Source organism: Anomalospiza imberbis, chromosome 14, assembly GCF_031753505.1.
Source record: "Anomalospiza imberbis isolate Cuckoo-Finch-1a 21T00152 chromosome 14, ASM3175350v1, whole genome shotgun sequence".
Classification (NCBI taxonomy): domain Eukaryota; kingdom Metazoa; phylum Chordata; class Aves; order Passeriformes; family Viduidae; genus Anomalospiza; species Anomalospiza imberbis.
Genome location: NC_089694.1, coordinates 13,617,335 through 13,637,423, shown reverse-complemented (window position 1 = coordinate 13,637,423; position 20,089 = coordinate 13,617,335). Strand labels below are relative to the sequence as shown.

Below are 20,089 nucleotides of genomic sequence, written 5' to 3'. Positions count from 1 at the left end.
ATTTACCAACAGCTTTAAGCAAGAACTGGTCAGAAAGGAGTACCAGTTTAGCTGAAACAGTATAGGGCTTGTTGTGGGCAATTCCTCAATGTTTTGTCAACATTTGTAGGGTCTCATTTTGCTGACATTAAACTGGTAATTTGAAGTGTGCTTATGTATGTCTTGACAGTAGTTACAGCTTTGATTGCAATGCAGAAACATGGACAGGATTATATATCTTGGCTTTTATCTTGTTTCTTCCTTGCAAAACACTCCTTTCTTAATAAATTATCACAGTTGGAAATTCTCCGTCTTCCCACAGTGCATTAAACAATTGTTCCTTTCCTGTGTTCTGTTATGCTCACGCTTGTGACTTCTCAGTATGACCTTTCTGTCTGGGTAGATATGTGATTCCTGGAAGAAATTCTGAACATATTTGTTCTCTGAATTCAAACTTTTTTTTGTGTTGTCATGCATAGGCACAGATTCTTCATTTTTCTAAAGTGCAGTAGATATCCACAGCTGCTCTGTTTCATATATAATTTTGTGTTAGTGATTGAGTTATTACAGTTTCACCCACCTGTTAAAATTGGTGCTGTTTTTTTTTCCTCAGAGATCATAAGGTTTGCTTTAATAATCACCACAGTTACTATTTTACTACCTTACGAGTGCTGTCTTACCCAGTAACACCTGATAGCTGTAGCTATTAAAGGGTAATTCAAAATAGAGGTGTCAACACAGCCAGAGGCCAGTCTTAAGTTAATATTTAAAAGCCTTCTGAAGGAGATTCCTTGGTGTTTTTGAAGCTAAAATCAGTGCAGTAAAGGGATTGAGTAAAGAAAAAGTAGGCTAAGCACCTGATTGAAAAATAGGCTTGAAATTTATGTTGATTTCTCTCTCCAGTGTGCTGGGGAGACAATCAAAGTGTGCTGACACTAGATTTTTCTTCAGAGTTCTAGGCAACTTGCATCCCGGTTCCATGAACAGTTTGTAGTACGTGAAGACTTAATGGGTTTGGCCATTGGCACTCATGGTGCTAATATTCAGCAAGCCAGAAAAGTCCCTGGAGTGACTGCTATTGATCTTGATGAAGATACTTGTACATTCCATATTTATGGAGAGGTGAGTTCCCTTCTTTTTCATTTCAGAAAATACCTGAAAGAAACAAGCAAAAAAAAAAAACCTTGGGGAAATGAATCTTATTTCTTACACATCTTTCTATTGTAGGATCAAGATGCGGTGAAAAAGGCAAGAAGTTACCTTGAATTTGCTGAAGATGTGATACAAGTCCCAAGGAATTTAGTAGGTATGTCAGTTCTGGAGGCTGCCTCCATGATAGTAAGGAAAAATGCCTTCTGAGAACTGCACTGAACTACAAGCAATGTGCTGGTGTTAAAGTATGAGGCAGAATAATTTCTGGATTGAGCCAGAGAATTAATTACTTCCCCAAACAAGTCCAGAGAGTAGTTCAGCTATAAAGAGATGAATCTGCACTCTTATATTTTCCTAGTGTATTTTGAATAATTTCTTTTACTTGCATTTGTCTTTTTTCCCCTGTCCTTTTAGAGATGCTTAGAAGCAACACTGTGAGATGAACTAGGAGTTAGGTATCAGTGATGAAGAAAATGTAAAATACTTCCATTGCCAAACAATTTTAAAAAGTCCTCAAAAACACATGCAGCCCATGTATATTGAGAAGTCTTTTAGTGAATTTTAGATGCTACAAAGCAAAATAAAAATACGTGATTTCATTCAGTAGATAAGAAAAGAGCAGAGAAACTACTTTGTGGTATAGCCCTGAAAGCAAATGCTTTAATAGGTTGTCAGGGAGTGTATGAAAGCTGATGTTGAAGCAGTGTGAAATTCTGCAGCAGCAGGCCAAGCACTAAGGAATGTGGCAGCTCAGCCCTGGAATTGATTAAAAGCAGTAGTTTTCCCTTCCTTATTCCCTCCTGTTTTTACTGGTGATATGTGAAAATGATAACCTGCCATCATCATTTTAATTTGAGGTCTTAAAATCTGTTTCTCTTTAGAACTTAGCAATTACATCTTTTTGGCAGGTTTTCATTTCAACTCTTAATCCTTGATATAAATACTTTGGCTGAACCCTATGTTATGTCTGAAATAAGCTATGTTTAATGATTTGGCTTTTAAAATTCCTAGTAATTTGCTTTAAAAATGCAGAAGACTTTTTTAGCTATATACTTAAATATACTGATATTTTTTAATCTAAAGAAAATGCAAACAAACGCCTTTTTCTATTTAAGTATACTTTTAGAAATTCAAACTGAAAAAAATCCAAACAAAGAAAAAATACACCCAATATGTTATTTTTTTTTTTTAAAGACTGTATGGACATTTTTATTTGAAAATACTTGTGTGTGTTGCCAAATCCTCACAAAAGCTTTGATAGAAGTAACTGATGTAAGTTGTGGAGATTTTGTTTGATTTATTTTTTTAAATCATTACCAAGGTTTTGTTACATTTATTAATAAGGTGCTGTTCCATTTGCCAGTAATATATAATAAAATAAAGTACTGAGATAAAGTTCTCAGAAGTAGTTTTTGACACTCAGAACAGCCTTTGTCATTGAGGAGGAACTTACTGGCCATATTTTGTCATGTTTTCTGCAAATACTCATGTCAGAAAAGTTGAAACACACAAAGAAACTTTATTTAGCTTTGAATGATAGGAGCAATAGGAGTCTGTTGTGACTAAAAGTGGCATTTAAATTCTTCTTCATGGATTAATTATATCAAACAGTAGCTGTTATGCACTTGGGGTTTTTTACCTCTAATTTAGTGACTTGCCAATGAAAAAAGATCATGTTTTAAGATATCCAGCAGTTTGTTAAATAAAAATACTTTCTTGGGTTACTTGCAGAAAACATCTCTGACGTCATTCTTTAAAGCTTTTCTTGAAAGCTGTGGCTTTCAAGATTGAAGGATGTGGCTGTCCCTCATCACGTCCCAAGCAGCTTAGTTTTCCTGCCAGTTTGCAGCCAGCACGTTGTTTTGCTGAGATTGGAGAGAACTAAATTTCCTTTTTCCTTGTCTTACACTAGAATGTCTGCTTCAAAAGATGTGTCTGCATTACTAGCATTGGAGTATAATTTATTTCCATGTTTATCTTTGACTTTTTAGTGCATTATAAACTACTGGCAAAAATGTCTAAAATCCTCAGTTTTAGAGAATTTTACATCTGCCTCAGACAGTATCTTTGGTAGTATTTGATCAACTAAGTTTTGTAAATGAACTAAGTTTTGCTGACACAGGAAGTAGTTGCAGCAAATGTTAAGGCATTGTAGAAGGGTTTTTGTTTGGTTTGATTGGATATTTTAAATGCAAACAGAAATGTTTGTAATTTTCTGAAGTTATTTTAAACCTACCAAAGCAAAGTCAAATAAGCATTCAAGGTGCTGAGTATTTCTGTGATCAATGTGTTTTTTAAGCTTATGTGGACATTTTAGTTTGTGGCTTGTTAGCTAAATCTTTGTTGTAGAAGATCAAGTTCTTGCACTGGTACTTAAATAGTCTTGTCTAATTAGAGTACAGCAATACTCCCAGGTTTAGGGGAAAACCATAAAGGTGGAATGTTCTGTATGTTCTTTCTGTAGGAAAAGTAATAGGAAAAAATGGAAAACTGATTCAGGAGATAGTGGACAAATCTGGCGTTGTAAGAGTGAGAATTGAGGCTGAAAATGATAAAAATATTCCACAAGAAGAGGTATGTTTTCAGTTAATTTAATTTTTCTTTTTGTTAATTGATTATATTCTACCCAATGATAAAATAAATTCTTCCCTTTTATCTTTGTAATAGTAAGATAAAGTGTTGATTAATGTGTTTTCTGATAGATTCTATCTTTTCCTATTAATGCTGAGGAATATAAATTAGGAATATAATTTTTTATATGGAATTGGCTTCTCTGTTGTAGAAAAATGCTTTGTGAAATTTTTTGGTGATGCACCTTCTTAAAGATTTCATGTTGTTCCTGTTGGAAGCAATGATATTTCCCAGCATGTGCTAGGCTATAAATCCATATATGTATGAAACTTTCTGGTTTCATTAATTAATCTTCTTTGAGTTTGATTTCTTAGATTTTTATCTGGTTTAATTTTTAATTAGCAATTTCTTCTGTTGAAATGAAAAACTTGCGCTTTATGTTACATCTCTGTTTTTAAAAAATACTACCTAGGTTTACAAGAGCTTGTAAATTACAACCTAAAGAAAAAACAAGCATGAACACTGAAACCCCAGGTTTGCACAGGAAGGCTGTCAGCCTTGTAAAGGGCCTGAATGAAGTCTCAGACATTGTCATTTAAGGCACTTCTTTGTGGGGCTGCATTGAGGGGCAAGGTTGAGGTATGCAAAAAATCTTACAGCGTGAAGGTCTTAACATCTTGATGCAAAAAGACTCCCTGGAGTTTCAGGTGTGAAATGTGCTTGAAGAAAACTGAACTGCCTTTCGTTTACCTCAAAAGCCAAATATGCAACAGCTAAGAACCTTTGCTACTTTGGATAAGCTATGAAATATGGTTTCTGGAACCTTTACATTCTTGCTTGAGTAGTTATTTCCTCTGCTGTTTTATCACTGTAGTACGTTCTGGAAATCCACAATCCAGTTTTCATCTTTCTGTACAGAGTGGCTAAGCAATTAACTAAGGGCTTCTTTTACTATTCTACTAGTTTTACATGTGTCTGAAAAGGTAAATGGTCAATATTTAGACTTAAAGGTTTCACTGGTCTGTCGTATTTAATTTCTAAAGATAAATTCCTGCAGCATAAAATGGAATTAGTGTAATAAGCAAGAGGGTGCTGCTATTGCTGCAGGCAAGCAAATCATGGAAGGGTAAAGGAGCCAGTATTCATGGCTGCAGGGAGTATGTCTTTTTTTTTTTTTTAATTCTGACTTGAAAAAGCTGATTTGCTTACATTTTATGTCCAAAATCCAGCTTTTAAGGATTACCTTGAAAGGTCTTTTTTACCTGACAAGCTCTGCATTCATACTTCTGTTCTACCTGTTAATGACATTTCTAACACTGGCATTGCTTGCACTGCTTCATGTGTTAGTTGTGTCATGCCAGGTGCAATACAGAAACCTGAGATCAGAGTTTAACAGGTTAATTTAGAAGTTAATACTTCTAAATTGAATGCAATTTTATTTCAACTATGAAATCCAAATAATCTTCCCGTATCTAAATTTGGATATTGCAACCCTTCTTCTTGTAGTAGAACAGTAGTTCAATTAAATTTTAATACATCATTTGGTTCTTTTTATGTGACTGAGATGTTAGAATACTGCCCATTAGTTTCAAGTGCAGTTTTATACATCCCATAATTTTATAACAGGCTATCTTCAGGCTTTTAATATTTTAAAATGAGATAGGTACTGTTTGTTACTGTAATATATATTACTTTTATCTCTAAATTTAGTATGCACGTAAGGTCTGCTCAGTTTTCCCCACTGCAGCCAAGTTGAACATGGGTACTTTTGCTTTGAAGATGAAAATGAGGTTCAATAAATAAGCACTTTGCTGCTTTTGTATGGCTGAAATTGCTTGACATGGTTACCAGCTCATATTCTTAATAGCTGGCATTGTTATACCTTGAATCCACTGCCAGAAGCAACAGCAAGCCTTTTCCTTAAATGCCCTCTTAAATCATTTGTCTTGTCATTGTTTAATAATTGATACTGTGAGATAGTTAATGCCAGTTTAGTAGAAATTTCACTGCTCTTTATCAGGTTGTATAAAATATTTATGAAACTTAAAATACCCCAGATAATAAAACATTTCAGTCAACAATGCCTGTGGCTAAAGAATTTCTAATGCTCATGAAAGTCAGTGTTAATGTTGAGGTTCCTTAGGGCTAGAGGACTGTGTATATATTATTTTTCCTGGTTACTTAATGTAGATGTGTAAAGTCTAATGGAAGGTTTTTCCCTGTAAAAGAAAAGGAAGCGGGAAGAAAACTAAACACAACCTTAAAAGTAGAGGCAGATTATAGACTGGCCACTCCTGGGCAATCTCAGCGTAGTGTACTTTTAATTTTTAAGACATTTGTGTCTCAAATAATTTCACTTCTGCAGCCAATCCTCCTTTGGAATGCAGTTCTGTAAAGGGTGTATGTACAGTGAAAATTAAAGGCTTCTTTAGAGATAGCAGAACAATATTTGAGATAATCAGCCGGTGTGCCAAGCTCTGGTCTGCAGTGGCATGAGTGTTGGAGATGCTCAGCATAACTTCTGCAGTCCACAGTTAAGCTTCTCCTGCCCAGGTGCTGCAGCTGCTGGAACAGTCAGGTTCACTCCTTGGGCCTGTGTGGGCTGCACTCACACCTCTGAAATGCTGTGTGGACCTGCCTTTAGTGTCAGAAGTTTTGGTGTAGAAATTTTCCTTCTATTTGCTAAGGTTTACTTTGTTTTCCACACTCAGTGAGACCCTGTAAGATAGGATTTTTTTTCACCTGCTTTGCCTGCCCAAGTTAATCTTTAGGTGTTTTGTCTCTCAATGTCATAATTTCAGACTTCAGAAATTTTCAGATTTATATTTTCCACGTATTTATTGAATCGCTTCACGTGCTTGAAGGGTAGAAGAACTGCAAGTTAGAAACCATCACCTGAAGTACTAGCTCTTCCTTGAGTATTTTTTGGCTTTTTTTTACAACTGTACAGATCTTCAAGAAGGATCAGGTTTTGTTTTGTGACACAATGGTAATTTGATTTACTTCTTGAAAGGATCAAAGGTAGACCAAAAAAAGCAGCTGATGTGAGAGAATGGATGCGGTCAGCAAAGGTGGTATTATTTTGAAGGGAGAAAACATAAAGTGTTCTAAATTGACTCTTTTTCACTTGTTCAAAAAAATAAATCTTGACATTGTGATGCAAATTATCTAAATCTGCCTATTTAAAAAAGCTCTTTGCATAAAGGGAATTAGACTACATAGTGTAGTCAATACACTGTTATATCACTTTTTCATTTTTGCTTATTCATGATGTAAGAATTGTTTTCAAGTTTTATAGTAATTAGTTTGGTTCTATTCAGAATTCAATACCTAATCAATAACCAAAGCCTATTGTTACTGTGTTTTAGGGCATGGTACCATTTGTGTTTGTAGGAACCAAGGATAGCATCACTAACGCAACTGTTCTTCTGGATTATCATCTTAATTATTTAAAGGTGAGGATAAGCTTTACCACTGATTTTTTTCTGTCAATACTTAGGATGGTAACAGTGTGATGGTGATAAACTGTTCAGGTCTAGAGGCTGTTGAACAGTTAGTATTATAACAGGTTTTTTTGTCTAAAAATGAAATGTTTTTAATAGAGTAATTTGTCTGAAGAATGGGATGACAACTTTTTTCAGGATGCAAATTATAGAAGAGTAAGAAAATAAAAAAATCTGTCAAAATGTGCTGCCAGCTTTACATATGAGAGAGTAGTCAGTCCTTCATGCAGCTGCAGAGCAAACAGCCTTCCATGCAGAATCTTGTATAGAATGGGCATTTTTTTACATGCAAAAATGCTAAAGTACTTTTTCTGTAATGAATTGACATTTCATACCTGAGTATGTTTTGTAGGCAACTCAGCTTTATATGTTGTATTTGCCTCTTGGCTCCATAACTTCCCCAGTAGTCTGTGATGAGTGGTCTGTTGTATAGGGAGCAAAAAATATCCCACATTATTGCTTATAATTAAGGTTAGGGTTTTTGCCTGTGGTGGTTGTGGCCAGGTGCCCAGTGTTCTATGGCAGGGCCGGATCTAACAGTAGGGGTCAGCTTTGAGTTCATTTAATTAAATTAAGTCTTGAGTCTCTTTTGAAGTCTTCAGACCATTCATGATTTGATACATGTCCAGTCAGTGCAGTAGCTATCAGTGAGTCTTTTAGAATGCTAAAATTTCTGTACATTGTTATACTTTTCAGAAAAGTACAGGTAGTCAGAGAAGTCTGGAGAAGAAACAACTTTTGTTTTCTTACCAACCCAGTTGCTTTACCTTTTAACCCTGTTTTTGTCAGTGATCTGGAGCAGATGTACAGCTGCTCTGCAGCTGTCACAAAGCAGAGGCAGAGAAGAACCAGGTGAAAACTAATACTAAGAATCCAGTTCATTTCTTGCATGCTCACTAGGATTTGAAAAGATATTTCTGGTTTAAACTTCTTTGGCTGCCTAAAATGCATACTTGCATGTGAGTCAGTACATTAATGGGCACTGACATGGTAGTGGAAAGTGTTTAGTAGCCCAGCAATTTTATTTTAGATTGATCAGTTCATCATCAACTATGGTCACTTTGTCTTAGTGCTCTTAAAGCTTCCTGAACCAAAGGCCACAAAAAAGTGTTCATCAGTCTGTAATAACTACTGGATAGATTCTTATCTCTAAGTTTTTATCTTGGCCTTCTCATCCCATTAAACATAAACACAGAAAATGTTGTTATCTTAGTAGGCCTTGTTGCCTTATGATTCAGAATAATGTCCTCCAATTCACTGACAAGAAGGGGGACAGACCTGTTCCTCTAAGATTTTCCTGTTTTTATGCCTCCAGGCAAAGATTATTAAGGAAACTTTTTGTAAAAGATACATAATAGTGCATCAATATCAAATGTACTGTATCAGCTCAGAGTCATGAATTTCTTTCTCTGTAAAAAGAAGAAAGCAGACTTGGCTGGAATGACTGTAGTGAATTTTCAGGATCTTGAGAGGAAAGACTTATACCAGGATTCACAGCCCCAGACTGCAGGAAGGTGGACTTTGGCCAGTTCAGGGATCTGCTTGGAAGAGTTCCAAAGGATGCATTCCTGGAAGGAAAACAGGTTTGGAAGAGCTGGCTCTTAAAGCATCACCTTGTCCAAGCTCAAGAATAGTCCATCTTGATATGCAGGTGTTCACACAAAAGTAACAGGTCTGCAGGGATCAACAAAGAACCTGTGGCTAAATTAATACAGAAAAAACAAGAATACAAGGAGTAAAGTAAGGATAGGTGAATCAGATGGAGTATAAAAACATGATTTGTGTGGGCAGGGATGAGTTTGGAAAGCTGAAGTCCATCAGTAGTTGAATATGGCAAGGGATGTGAAGGGGAAGAGGAGGAGTTTCTGCAGGTATACTGGCAGCAGAAGGGATACCAAAGAAAATACAGGCCTGCTGTTGGATGGAGGAGGAGGGAACTTGCTCACAGACAGGAAGAATGAGGTACTGAATGTCATCCTCAGTTGTTTGGGTGGTTTTTTTGGGTTTTGCTTAGCAAAGTCCTACCTGGGCTAGGCGACCTGTAGAGGATGCAGTGTCAGAATGAAACTTCTGTTGATAGGTTTCTCCCTAAATAAAGAAATAGAAAACGGGATTGCCACTCTGATGTGAGCTAGATAATATCTGAAACTGGCAAAGGTACTTCATGAATATGTGTTGTCATATCTCTTTTACCTAATTGCATATGGTGAAGGTGCTCTGTGCTGATGCCTCTGTGCCTGAGTCACAGCACTTTACTCTCTATGCTTTTATGCTTCCTCCCATTCCTCATACTGTTCATTGTCATTGTATGGGGTTTAACAGCAGAGTGCCTTTTTATGGAACAATACTGTTACATCAGAATTGTTTAATAACTTTTATGCTTGTTATGTGCAGCAGAGTAAAGAACTTGTGTTCTGATCTGAGTGCTTTTTCTTGATACAAACCTAAACTTGTCAGCTGTGCCACAGGAAGAATTGTGTTGGTAGCACACGGATTTGAACATTTGAAAGTCTTTCTGTTAGACAAGTTATTCGCAAAGCTGAGTTGCTGTTTGAGTATTAAACAGATGATCAGTTGTAATATTTCAGTGTTTTTTCTTTCTGAGAGCTACATGTGTACACATGCAGATGGTTTAATAGTGGTGGTATATGACTTGCTGGGCTTGTGTTTGCACAGGAAGTGGACCAGCTGCGTTTGGAAAGATTGCAAATTGATGAGCAACTGCGACAGATTGGAGCTACTTCCAGGCCCCCCCCAAACCGCACGGATAAGGACAAAGGGTACATGACCGACGACGGGCCGGGCCTCGGCCGCGGCAGCCGCCCCTACAGAAACCGCGGGCACAGCCGGCGTGGGCCGGGCTACGCTTCAGGTAGCTACCTCCAGGGACACTTGCACTTCTCAGGGAGGCCTACTGGCCTTGTGACTTCTTGGAAAAGACTTGACTTAGAGCTGTTTAAAATGCAGTTAATATTTAGTGTTAATATTAGAAGATTATATAGAGCTTTATGCTGTAAGAAAGTACTTCGAAGTGTAGTGCTTTCTGTAATCTACACTGATTTCCATGCAGTTCCTGCTCCTTCCAGCATGCTTGTCTTCTACATTATGGAGCATATTTAGCTATTCCCTAACTCCTTAGGGCAAGGATTATTATTTTATCTATATTTTGAACAATTCCTGACAATGAAGTCTCAGTTTTCATTTAAGCCTGTGTGAGTCTATCCTAATATAAATATTTATAGGTGAAAATACTGTGTAGCTCAATTTACAGGAAAGCTATTTTCTTCATATTAAATTGAACTTTTATGTTTTTACTAGAAGACCATAGTCACCAAAATAGTGTGTTACTCTTTGAAACCTTGGATAATTCATTAATGAATAGTTTTCCAGACTCTGATTCTTCAGAGCAATCTATTACTTCATTATCCATAATGTAGGTCAGCTTGTGTTTGTCCTGACTGAAAGGCCTGTAGTGTGGGCTTTGTAAGAAAATCTTAGCTTACATTCTGCATAATACAAAATTAATGTTTTTGTGATGTTTACTGTTTTTGGAAGATGTGAACTCACCTTGCTAATAATATGGGTTATGGGGGGAAAAATGGGGAAAGAACCAGCTTTTGTCAATAAAGGTGATCTGCTAACTGGAAAAATTGCAATGGCCATTTATTTGATTTGATACATTTCTAGCATTTTGACTTTGTTCTCTGCTTTTGTAGTCTGTTACAGGCTGTTTCATGATGAAATTTTTTTCTTTTCATAGATGAGTTGCAGTGGTGAGAGGAGACAGGACAGGTTATATTCACAACTTTCAGTTGTAGAAATATGAAGGAGTCTAGTCTATTACACTTACGTTTTATGAGACTTTTATTACATTTTGTAGTATGTTCAGTAATCTGTTGATATACTGATAACACCAATTTTAAGCATGTGGCACACTTAATTATGTAGCCTTAAACACACAACTAATTTTTATTAGTCTGTCTTGAGTTTTGAAGAAGTAATATATATTATGTACCTTTCTGTATTATGTATGTTACAGAGATTGGGAGGCAAAAAAATCCCAAAAGTGTCTATTAACAAAAAAAGAAAAAATTTAGATATATACATTTTGCATTCTACTATAGTAATTTCATGCTAAGCTACACTGGCGTGTTTGGATTTTTTTCATCCTCTTGATAGGAACTAATTCTGAAGCATCAAATGCTTCTGAAACAGAGTCTGATCACAGAGACGAGCTGAGCGATTGGTCGGCGGCCCCGGCAGAGGAGGAGCGGGACAATTACCTGCGCAGGGGGGACGGGCGGAGGCGCGGCGGCGGCGCCAGAGGCCAAGGCGGGAGAGGGCGTGGAGGATTCAAAGGTAAACGGAGGCTCCTTTTGGAAACAGCTGTCACTGTGGGAATCCCAAAGCAAACTCACTCTGCCAGCTGCTCCTTTTCTCATCTGCTCCAATTCCCCACCTGGTGGCCTCTCCTGACTTCTCGTTGTCAGTCTTGTAAATGGAGTGTTTGTTTCAGGTGTGTTGAACATTGAGCAGAGGAGTATAATTCTTTTTGACCTGCTTTATTTTTGGGGGAGTTTTCACTATCATTTGTTTTACTAAAATGCCTCTTGGATCAAGTTTGTGGCCTGTGTAGTCACACATGGACATCAAGGAATCAAATTCTAGTTGGTCAGTAGATAGAGAAAATTCTTTTTAAATCTGTGTTATTCATTCAGCTGTCCATATTCACATCTTCTTGTATTTGATTTTCATGGAACAGATTAACACTGTGATTTGTGTTCAGTGGAAAGGACCAGGCAAAAGTAAGATGGGAAAACTTGAAAAAGTTAAATATATATACAAGAACATATGATGTTCCATTATATTTATTTGTTAAAATAGTTTATTCTGTAGCTCTGCTTATTTCTTGAAATGTTTTTTTTTTCAAAGTATGAGTGCTGCTTAATAAGACTTTTTTGTAAGAAGGTAATGTATAATTTGGGAAGCTTATAAGCCATTGAAAAATGGGAAGGTATTAAACACTGCTATGGTGTACCTCTCCTCTGTGGCAATCATTTTGAGAAGTGGGTTTTTTTTCAGTCAGTTGTCAGTCTTTTTTAAACTGTGGTGGTTTTAAACACTGAGGTTTTGTCTGCATTATCACCTGAGAACATTTTCTTTAGTGATCCCTGGCCCATAGTTTAAGATCTGTTGTTATATGTTAGTAATATGATTTGTTCAGGAGACAGAAAATCTTGAATTGCCTACTGTGCATGTGTAAAATTTAAGTGGCAGAAGATCATGTCTTTGTTGAACAGCTTAGTGGATTATTTTTTCTTCTAGGCAATGATGAACAGTCACGAACAGATAACCGTCAGCGTAACTCAAGAGAGGCAAAAGGGAGGACAGCAGACGGGTCTCTTGAGGTAACTCTTCTCATATGGGAAGTCTGTACTGTTAAAATTGCCTTGTGTCATATAGTAACAGTAGAGTCTTCACGGTTGTGAGTAATACAGTAGCCTTGTGATTCCATATTCTTTGACTCCCTAATCACATCTACAAAAGTTGTGTTACAAAATGACACAGATGCTCAGGACTTTAAATAGATCAAGCTGTGTAAAGATGCAATTTTATAGTGCTGTTTAGCTCTGTCTGGTGAAAAACTGATGACAAGTCCCAAGGATTTACTAACCAGCTTGATTTCAGTCTCTTCTTACTAGTGCTTTGGTTTTAGCTTTTATTTCTTGCTGTGTTGTGTGTTGTTTTCTATTTTCTATGTACCTGAGGGAAAAAAATCCTTAATACTATATAAAGAGAGTGTGTTGTAGCCAGAATCCTCTGAGTAAGAAAGATTAAACTTCAGAAACTACCTTCACTACTAAATGAAACATTTGCAATTGAAGACTATTCAGTCTAGAAAGTAAGTTAAAAATCCAGATCAAGAAAATTTTCAAGTAACAGATTTGAAATATCTTGTAACCTTAAATATTTTTAAGCTTTTTATGAAGATACTTCTACTTTTTTTTCAAATGTTTTGTTTCATGAAGTTATCAAGCTGATATATGTTAAGTTTCCCCACATGGAAACTGTCCTTGCTGTAAATGGTAGCTTGCAAACCTTCTACCATGTCTTATTGCATTGGATGAGTTAAGGTGGGAGGAAGAAACACAGAGCAGCTGCAGGCTGCTGCCTCTGCGTGGTGGTACCAGGAGTCAGGGTTCCAGTGGGACATAGAGATGACTCCTAGCTTGTTTTTTAGAAAGCTTGGTTAAGAAAGGGATAAAACGGAATGAGTGACCATTGCTTAGTTTTTTAAATGGAAGAGCTGGACTTAAAGGTGTAGTAATTTAATAGGCCAAATACACATCTGAAATGCAAATAAATAAGTTGGCAAAACAAAAAAAGAAATAATTATTATAAATAATTAATTTATAATTAATTAGTAATTACCTTACAAAGTTTGAAGTAGGCAGTGAGGAAACGTGGTGCTAAAAAAAAAAACATAAGGCACTTAAATGATGGGTGATTTTTCCTGTTCCTCCAAGATTTGGATGCAGTGACACGTTACAAGAAAATAAGTACTTACATGTTGTTCAAATCTAGCTGAGCAAGTTGCAAAAATCATGTTACGTATCAAGGAATAAGCATTTGCCCCCTTTGCAAGCATAAAACTTTGCTTTCAGCATGTTCTCTTGAAATTTTCTATGACCACTTAAAAAGTCTGCAGAAGTTTCTTGGGTGTTTTAAATGGATCTTTTTTTTTCAGATTCAAAAAACGTCTGAGTAGATTTTTTTGAGATTCAGAAAAGCTGCCATGAGATGACCCTATGTCTTTTGGGGGCTTTTTGCATACAAAGAGTAGGAAGTTGAATTAGTAGAAGTTGAAATAATGTTTCAGAGATCCATCTGATATTAATTCAACTCTTTTGTGCAAAACAAACCAGAAATTTTTCTCTTAGATGCGAAGGCTAGGTAGATGGCAGAGGATTGTTTGGCTCACAGGTATGTGGCATTTCTGAACAGAAAAGGATTTACGCCCTCACTTGCAGCTGGACACATTTAACAAAGCCATGAGGGGCTGGTACTATTTGCTGCTCCCAGCCTGCCAAGGTAGAGAACACCCAGGGGTGGAGGAAGGGAGGAAAATGCTTTATGTAACTCTGAGTTGTTCCAGATCAGAATTGACTGCAATAATGAAAGGACTGTCCACACTAAAACATTACAGAATACCTCGAGCGAAGGCAGCCGGCTGCGCACGGGCAAGGAGCGGAACCCGAAGAAGGAGAAGACGGACAGCGCAGACGCTCAACAGCCGCTGGTGAACGGAGTCCCCTAAACTGCATAACTCTGAAGTCATACTTCCTATACTGTTTCAGTAATTCCTATTCCATGTTAGAGAAACTTGTTAGGCCAAAGACAAAATAGTAGGCAAGATGGCGCAGGGCATGAAATGAACATATGTTCTCTGTTAGCCTTTTTTAACATCAACAGTATGCAGTTGTTTTCAGAATAAGAAGTTATTCAAATATTTGCATAAAAATACCTGAACTTCTGAAAATTGCTTCCAAGTACATATTGCAGTTCAAACAATGAAAGATTCTTTTTTTGTTTGTTTTAAAAATACTGAGCTGTGCATTGGTAAACTTTCTGTTCAGTTGTACCATTTTAACACATCGGGTCAAATTCACTGCTCAATTTCAATTTTCAGAATAAATAGTGTTTGCAGTAATCAAATTGGCTTCTGTTTTCAATCTAACTTACCAGTTCTTCATGAAATGCTATGTCGTTTTATGTCCTGTGTCAGTTCACATTCTGGTCCACCTTTTTCAATATTTTGGTGGACCTTGAAATCTGTGTGATGTAACAATTGTCATTTTCATTAGCAAAAAAAGTTGTATGATCTGTGCCTTTTTTATATCTTGGCAGGTAGGAATATTATATTTGGATGCAGAAATCAGGGAAGATGAGTTGGTAACACTAAATGTAAAATATATGTAGCAATCCTTGTCAGACGTTAGTACTTTATAGACAAGTGCATGCTTTCCATAATTTTTTCCTTACATAAACATTCAGTTAGACAGTTATAAGAATAGGAAATTTATTTTGCACTGAAGATTTGGCAAATAGTGTTATTGAAAAAGGGGTGTAATTTTTTTCTTTGTAGGCAGTACAGAAGCTTTTTTTTTAAAAAAAAAAAACTAAAAAAAATCTTTCCATTGTGGAAAACTAAAAAACTCATTGTTACTGAGGGAACAAGTGTAACATGTTCACAAGCTAGTAATGGGTGCCTGCTGTTTGGCCAGATGACCAGCCTAAATCATTGATGGTTTTCATCCTCCCAAAATTTTTGAATTGCTTATTTTAATTTGGGGGCTATTTCAGGAGAGATAAGAAGAAAGTCACCACATGTCATGTCCTGGCAACTACAGATACAGTAGCCAAAATATTGAAGGTAAAAGTTCTTCATGTTTTGAGCTGCAGGGTCCTAATTACTAGCCAATATGAAGGTGTCACAGAATTTGATCCAAAGTACAGCTGTACACCAGGGAAGGGTGGGAAGTGGTGGGAGAAGCTGTGCTTTCTTTCATTCTGATCACACGTTAAACTTACTGGGCACAACTGCATAAGGACCTTCATTTTAGTCCATTTTTGTTCAGATTACTCCAGAAGGAGAGCCACTGTTTATGTACAGAATTGTACAAACTTGACCTTGCCTCTGATGTATTTTGTGAGTTTTGTTTCTTTGCTTTCTTCATTCTTTTTTTTCCTTGCATACAGGTGAGCATACTAAAACTGGCAACGAACTGCACATGATTTAACAAATATAAAAATGTCTTAAAAAGTATTGCCAAACATTAATGTTGATTTCTAGTTATTTATTTTGGGAATGTATAGTATTTGAAAACAGAAATTGGTACCTTGCACACATCATCTGTAAGCTGTTTGGTTTAAAATACTGTAGATAATTAACCAAGGTAGACTGACCTTGTAATGTAACTGCTCTTGGGCAATATTCTCTGTACATATTAGCTACAACAGATTGGATTTTATGTTGACATTTGTTTGGTTATAGTGCAATATATTTTGTATGCAAGCAGTTTCAATAAAGTTTGATCTTCCTCTGCTAACTGATGTTGATGCAATCCTTATGAATGATTGCTATAAAAAATTTAACTGACAGTAGAAAGTATTTCTTTGTTAGACTTTAACTGTAGCCATTGGTTATTTACACATTTTAGAAAAGTATCAAATATTACCAGATTTCAAAAATACAGCACAAAATGCTCAAGACACAGTCTCCTCATGGAATGGTACAGTACCTGTTGAGTGGTCACACTTCATGCACTCATTTCTCACATTCAGTGGTTGAGTTCACTAAGGTGCTAACCCAGGTAAATGTGAAATTCCTAAACCACAGTCTGACTAATTGGCTGCATTCCATTTCCATGTGGGTTTTGGGGTTATGAACTTTTTCAGTATTTGTGTACTTAACATATATCCCTTTCAGTTCATATTCCAGTGATTTTAAATGTTATTAAATTTCAACAAATTAACCTGTGAATCTAAATGTACACTTTTATTTTGAAAAGTCATGTTGTTACAAAACTTGAAAGTGCAACAAATGTCTGATGCTTGAGTTCAGGTCCGTCCTCTTGGTAACTATTATAAAGTACGGTCTAATGAATTAAAATTATTTTTAAAATAAAGTTCTTTGAAAGAGTGAGAGGTATTTGTGAATCATGCCACAGTCTAAATTCAGTAAGGTTAAGCTCAAAGCATATGAATTAACAAAAGCTTAAAAAAATAGAAAGTTTGTGTTTCTGTTGTTTACTGAATGAATTTTTGTTAATGATGGGTGGGGAGTTAAGATTTTCAGAGTTGTTATTAAAATTTTGTCAAGGAAAAAAAAATCTCTTTATTCAGCTTTTTAAGCAGATAAAAATCTCTTTATGAGCACTCACGAGTTCAAGAAGATACTAGGTTTAGTTTTGTAAATACAAAAGTTATTTGAATCAGTTATTGATAAGCTTTTTCATCCCTTCTTTATCCCCAGTATCAAATATTGTGTACCATGTCCAGCAAGGACATTGAGTGCTCTGAGTATGGGACTGAATGTAGACCCTGCTTCTTCCTAGGAGCACTTACAGTGAAAGGCAGCTTATTTTCCTGAACTGCAGTATGTTTCCCTGCAAAACCCTTCAATATTGAATATTAAAAGGGAAAACTTTAGCTTCCACTGAGTATTCCTCAGTCATTGCAGGAGTCCTGCTGTGCAGTTCTGCTAAGTTCTCTGCTAATCTGCAAGAGAAGATGTCAAATATTTTTATCCTGTGTATTTTTAAGTTTTGTCTATTTCCAGAAGCAGCAAGACTTGCAGTGGAATACCTCTGTTAAGGGGTGGGGGAGATGTGTTGCTGGTTCTGGTGGCTACTTAAAATAATTTTTTAAGAAGTGACAAGGCTGAGCTTGTTGTTTCCACAGTAGTGTGTACTAAGCTTGTTTGTCATTCATTTGAACTCAACAGATTTTCATCCTAAAAGATGCTAGTCAAAGTTGTTTCCAGACATTCACACCATGAAAATTGGGGTGACTAGGGATGTTTTCGCTGTTAAGGTATTAAGGCAGCTTAATATATGTTAGGAAAAGTGAGGGTAGGCCTCCTGAGCTTAGTGTTCTGAATAGAATCAACTTTGATCACAAGGTTCTTCTTGCCAGCAGTTCATTAGACTTAAGCACAGTGTGGGTTTCACATCATATTTTTATGCTGTGATTTACAGAAACAGCTCTTTACTCTGGCAGTGTGATTCTTTGATAGAGAACTGAGAATCTTTTGCCTGCATCAGGGGATGAATCTGGTTTTCTACAAACAATTTTTTTTAAATGCATCGCATATCTGTCACTTGTGCTTTCACAGTTACAAAGGTCATTCACCTCAAACAGTTTGATAGAAATAATTGCTGTTAAACCCAGATGAGTCATTTTGCCATAATTATGAATTTTTTTTACATGGTTTAAAAATTACTTTACAGTAGACTTTAAAGCAGTATTTTTTGTGTGCTTTGAATACTGTATGGAATTGGATTATAAGAAAGAGCAACAATCATAGGTAATTTTGTGTATCTACTGAAAATACAGTAGGAGAAAATGTTTACTTATGGTTTTGCACTGCATTTAGGAAACTGGTTTCCAATAAAAGCAGTTAATTTAAAGCAAAAAATGATCACATGGATGTAGTCTGTAAATGCTAAGAACTTGATTGTTGCCGAAATACTAGAACAAACATAAGGCATGGTTTGGGGTTTGGATGTGCTTTTTTGCCTGGTGCACTCAGGCTGAGCCTCAGGTGTAGACTACAGCTACAGCAAGGGAAATCAACACTCCTAAATGTAGTAAAATCAATTAAGTGTTCTGTTTAAAATGGGGGGGCAATTTTCTGTGATTCTTAGCAGTCTGAAAAGTCACATGTCAGAAATGCACCACACTGTCTGGTGTGTTCCATGAGGTAAATCAGCGTGGAAAATCTCGCTTTCATGTAAATCATATGCTTCAGAAAAGGAGGGCTTGGGGATTAGACATCTCCAAGTATCTCCTTATTGGAGCTGCTGCATGGCTGAGTCTAGTCTGGGTATAGAGTGAAACAGTGAAACTGAGGATGCTGTGTATTGTTGCTTATTTTAGCAAGATAGTGCTGCATACAAATGAGGTTAAAGAGAGCCACCCTTTAAACTCATTTTGCAATTAGCTGAAATGAGGAAAAAATCCCATGTGAATATGCAAGTTTTTTCTAACTCACTTATCAGTTCAGATGGCTTTTGTAGCAAACTGCAACTGCTTCAGGCAGCTCATCTGTTAAGGGAACTGCTGATTTGATGGCATCTGCATTTACTTTAGGTTTCTGTATATTTTAAGAACACTGCTCTCATTCTATTCAGAGCCTTTCCTTAATAAAAGGAATGGAAGTGGTAGAATCCTAGAATGATGTGGTTTGGAAGAGACCCTAAAGATCATCTAGTTCCATCTGCCTTGGGCAGGAACACTGTCCCATAGACCAAGTTGCCCAGAGCTCCATCCAGCCTGGCCTGGAATACCTCCAGGCACAGGGCACCTACAGCTTCTCTGGGCAACCTGTGCCAGGGCCTCTCCACGCTCATTGTAAAAAACTTCAACTTTTTATCTAGTCTAATTTGAACCTCTTTTTATTTAAAACTCTTGCTCTTTGTCCTATTGCATAGGCCCTGCTAAGAAAGTCTTCTCCATCTTTCTCATGTAGCCCCTTTAGGTACTGAGAGGGCCCTGATGTGTCCCCAGAGCCTTCTCCAGGTTGAAGCACCCCAGGTGTCTCAGCTTGTCTTTAGAGCGGAGCTGTTCCAGCCCTCTGGTCACCTTCATGACCCTCTGGACAAGCTTGAAAAGGTCCATGTCCTTCATGTGGGGGGAACTTGTGGTTTAACTCCAGCCAGCAGCACCAGGTAGCTGCTCACTCACTCACTCATTCACTCGGTGCTCTCTTCCCCCTCCACCCTCCCAGTGGGGATGGGAATCAAAGGAAACAAAAGAGTAAAAATCATGGGTTGATACAAGAATAGTTTAATAATTGAAAGATAATAGAATACAATTATAATCATTGTGATGAAAAGGAGCAAGAGCTGCACAATACAATTGCTCAATATGCTGACCAATGCCCAGCCCATCTCTGGGCAGTGTTTGGCATCTCTCTGCCAGCTCCTGCAATTTATATACTGAGTGTGATGTGCCATGGTGTGGAATATCCCATTGGCCAGCCCAGGTCAGCTGTCCTGGCCATGCTCCATCCTGGTTTCTGGTGCACCTGCTCCCTGCCAGAGCAGGGGAGCTCAAAAGTCCTTGACTGAGAGCAAGAACTAAATATCAGTGTGTTATCA

At 36.9% G+C, this 20,089-nt stretch overlaps 1 protein-coding gene across 3 annotated transcripts in view; it reads left to right on the top strand.

Annotated features, from left to right (window-relative positions):
• Window positions 1–16,315, top strand: part of FMR1 (fragile X messenger ribonucleoprotein 1) — a 31,023-nt gene extending 14,708 nt beyond the window's left edge. Inside the window, exons 8-15 of one of the 3 annotated variants that reach the window (XM_068204992.1) lie at window positions 931–1,101; window positions 1,207–1,285; window positions 3,596–3,705; window positions 7,071–7,157; window positions 9,882–10,077; window positions 11,421–11,564; window positions 12,531–12,613; window positions 14,362–16,315. In XM_068204992.1, coding sequence (XP_068061093.1) covers window positions 931–1,101; window positions 1,207–1,285; window positions 3,596–3,705; window positions 7,071–7,157; window positions 9,882–10,077; window positions 11,421–11,564; window positions 12,531–12,613; window positions 14,362–14,523 — 1,032 coding nt within the window. In that variant the 3' untranslated portion in view covers window positions 14,524–16,315. Of the gene's footprint in view, window positions 1–930; window positions 1,102–1,206; window positions 1,286–3,595; window positions 3,706–7,070; window positions 7,158–9,881; window positions 10,078–11,384; window positions 11,565–12,530; window positions 12,614–14,361 lie in introns of all 3 variants that reach the window. The other 2 variants (XM_068204991.1, XM_068204993.1) reach the window with 2 other exon arrangements.
• The last annotated feature ends 3,774 nt before the right edge of the window (window positions 16,316–20,089 follow it).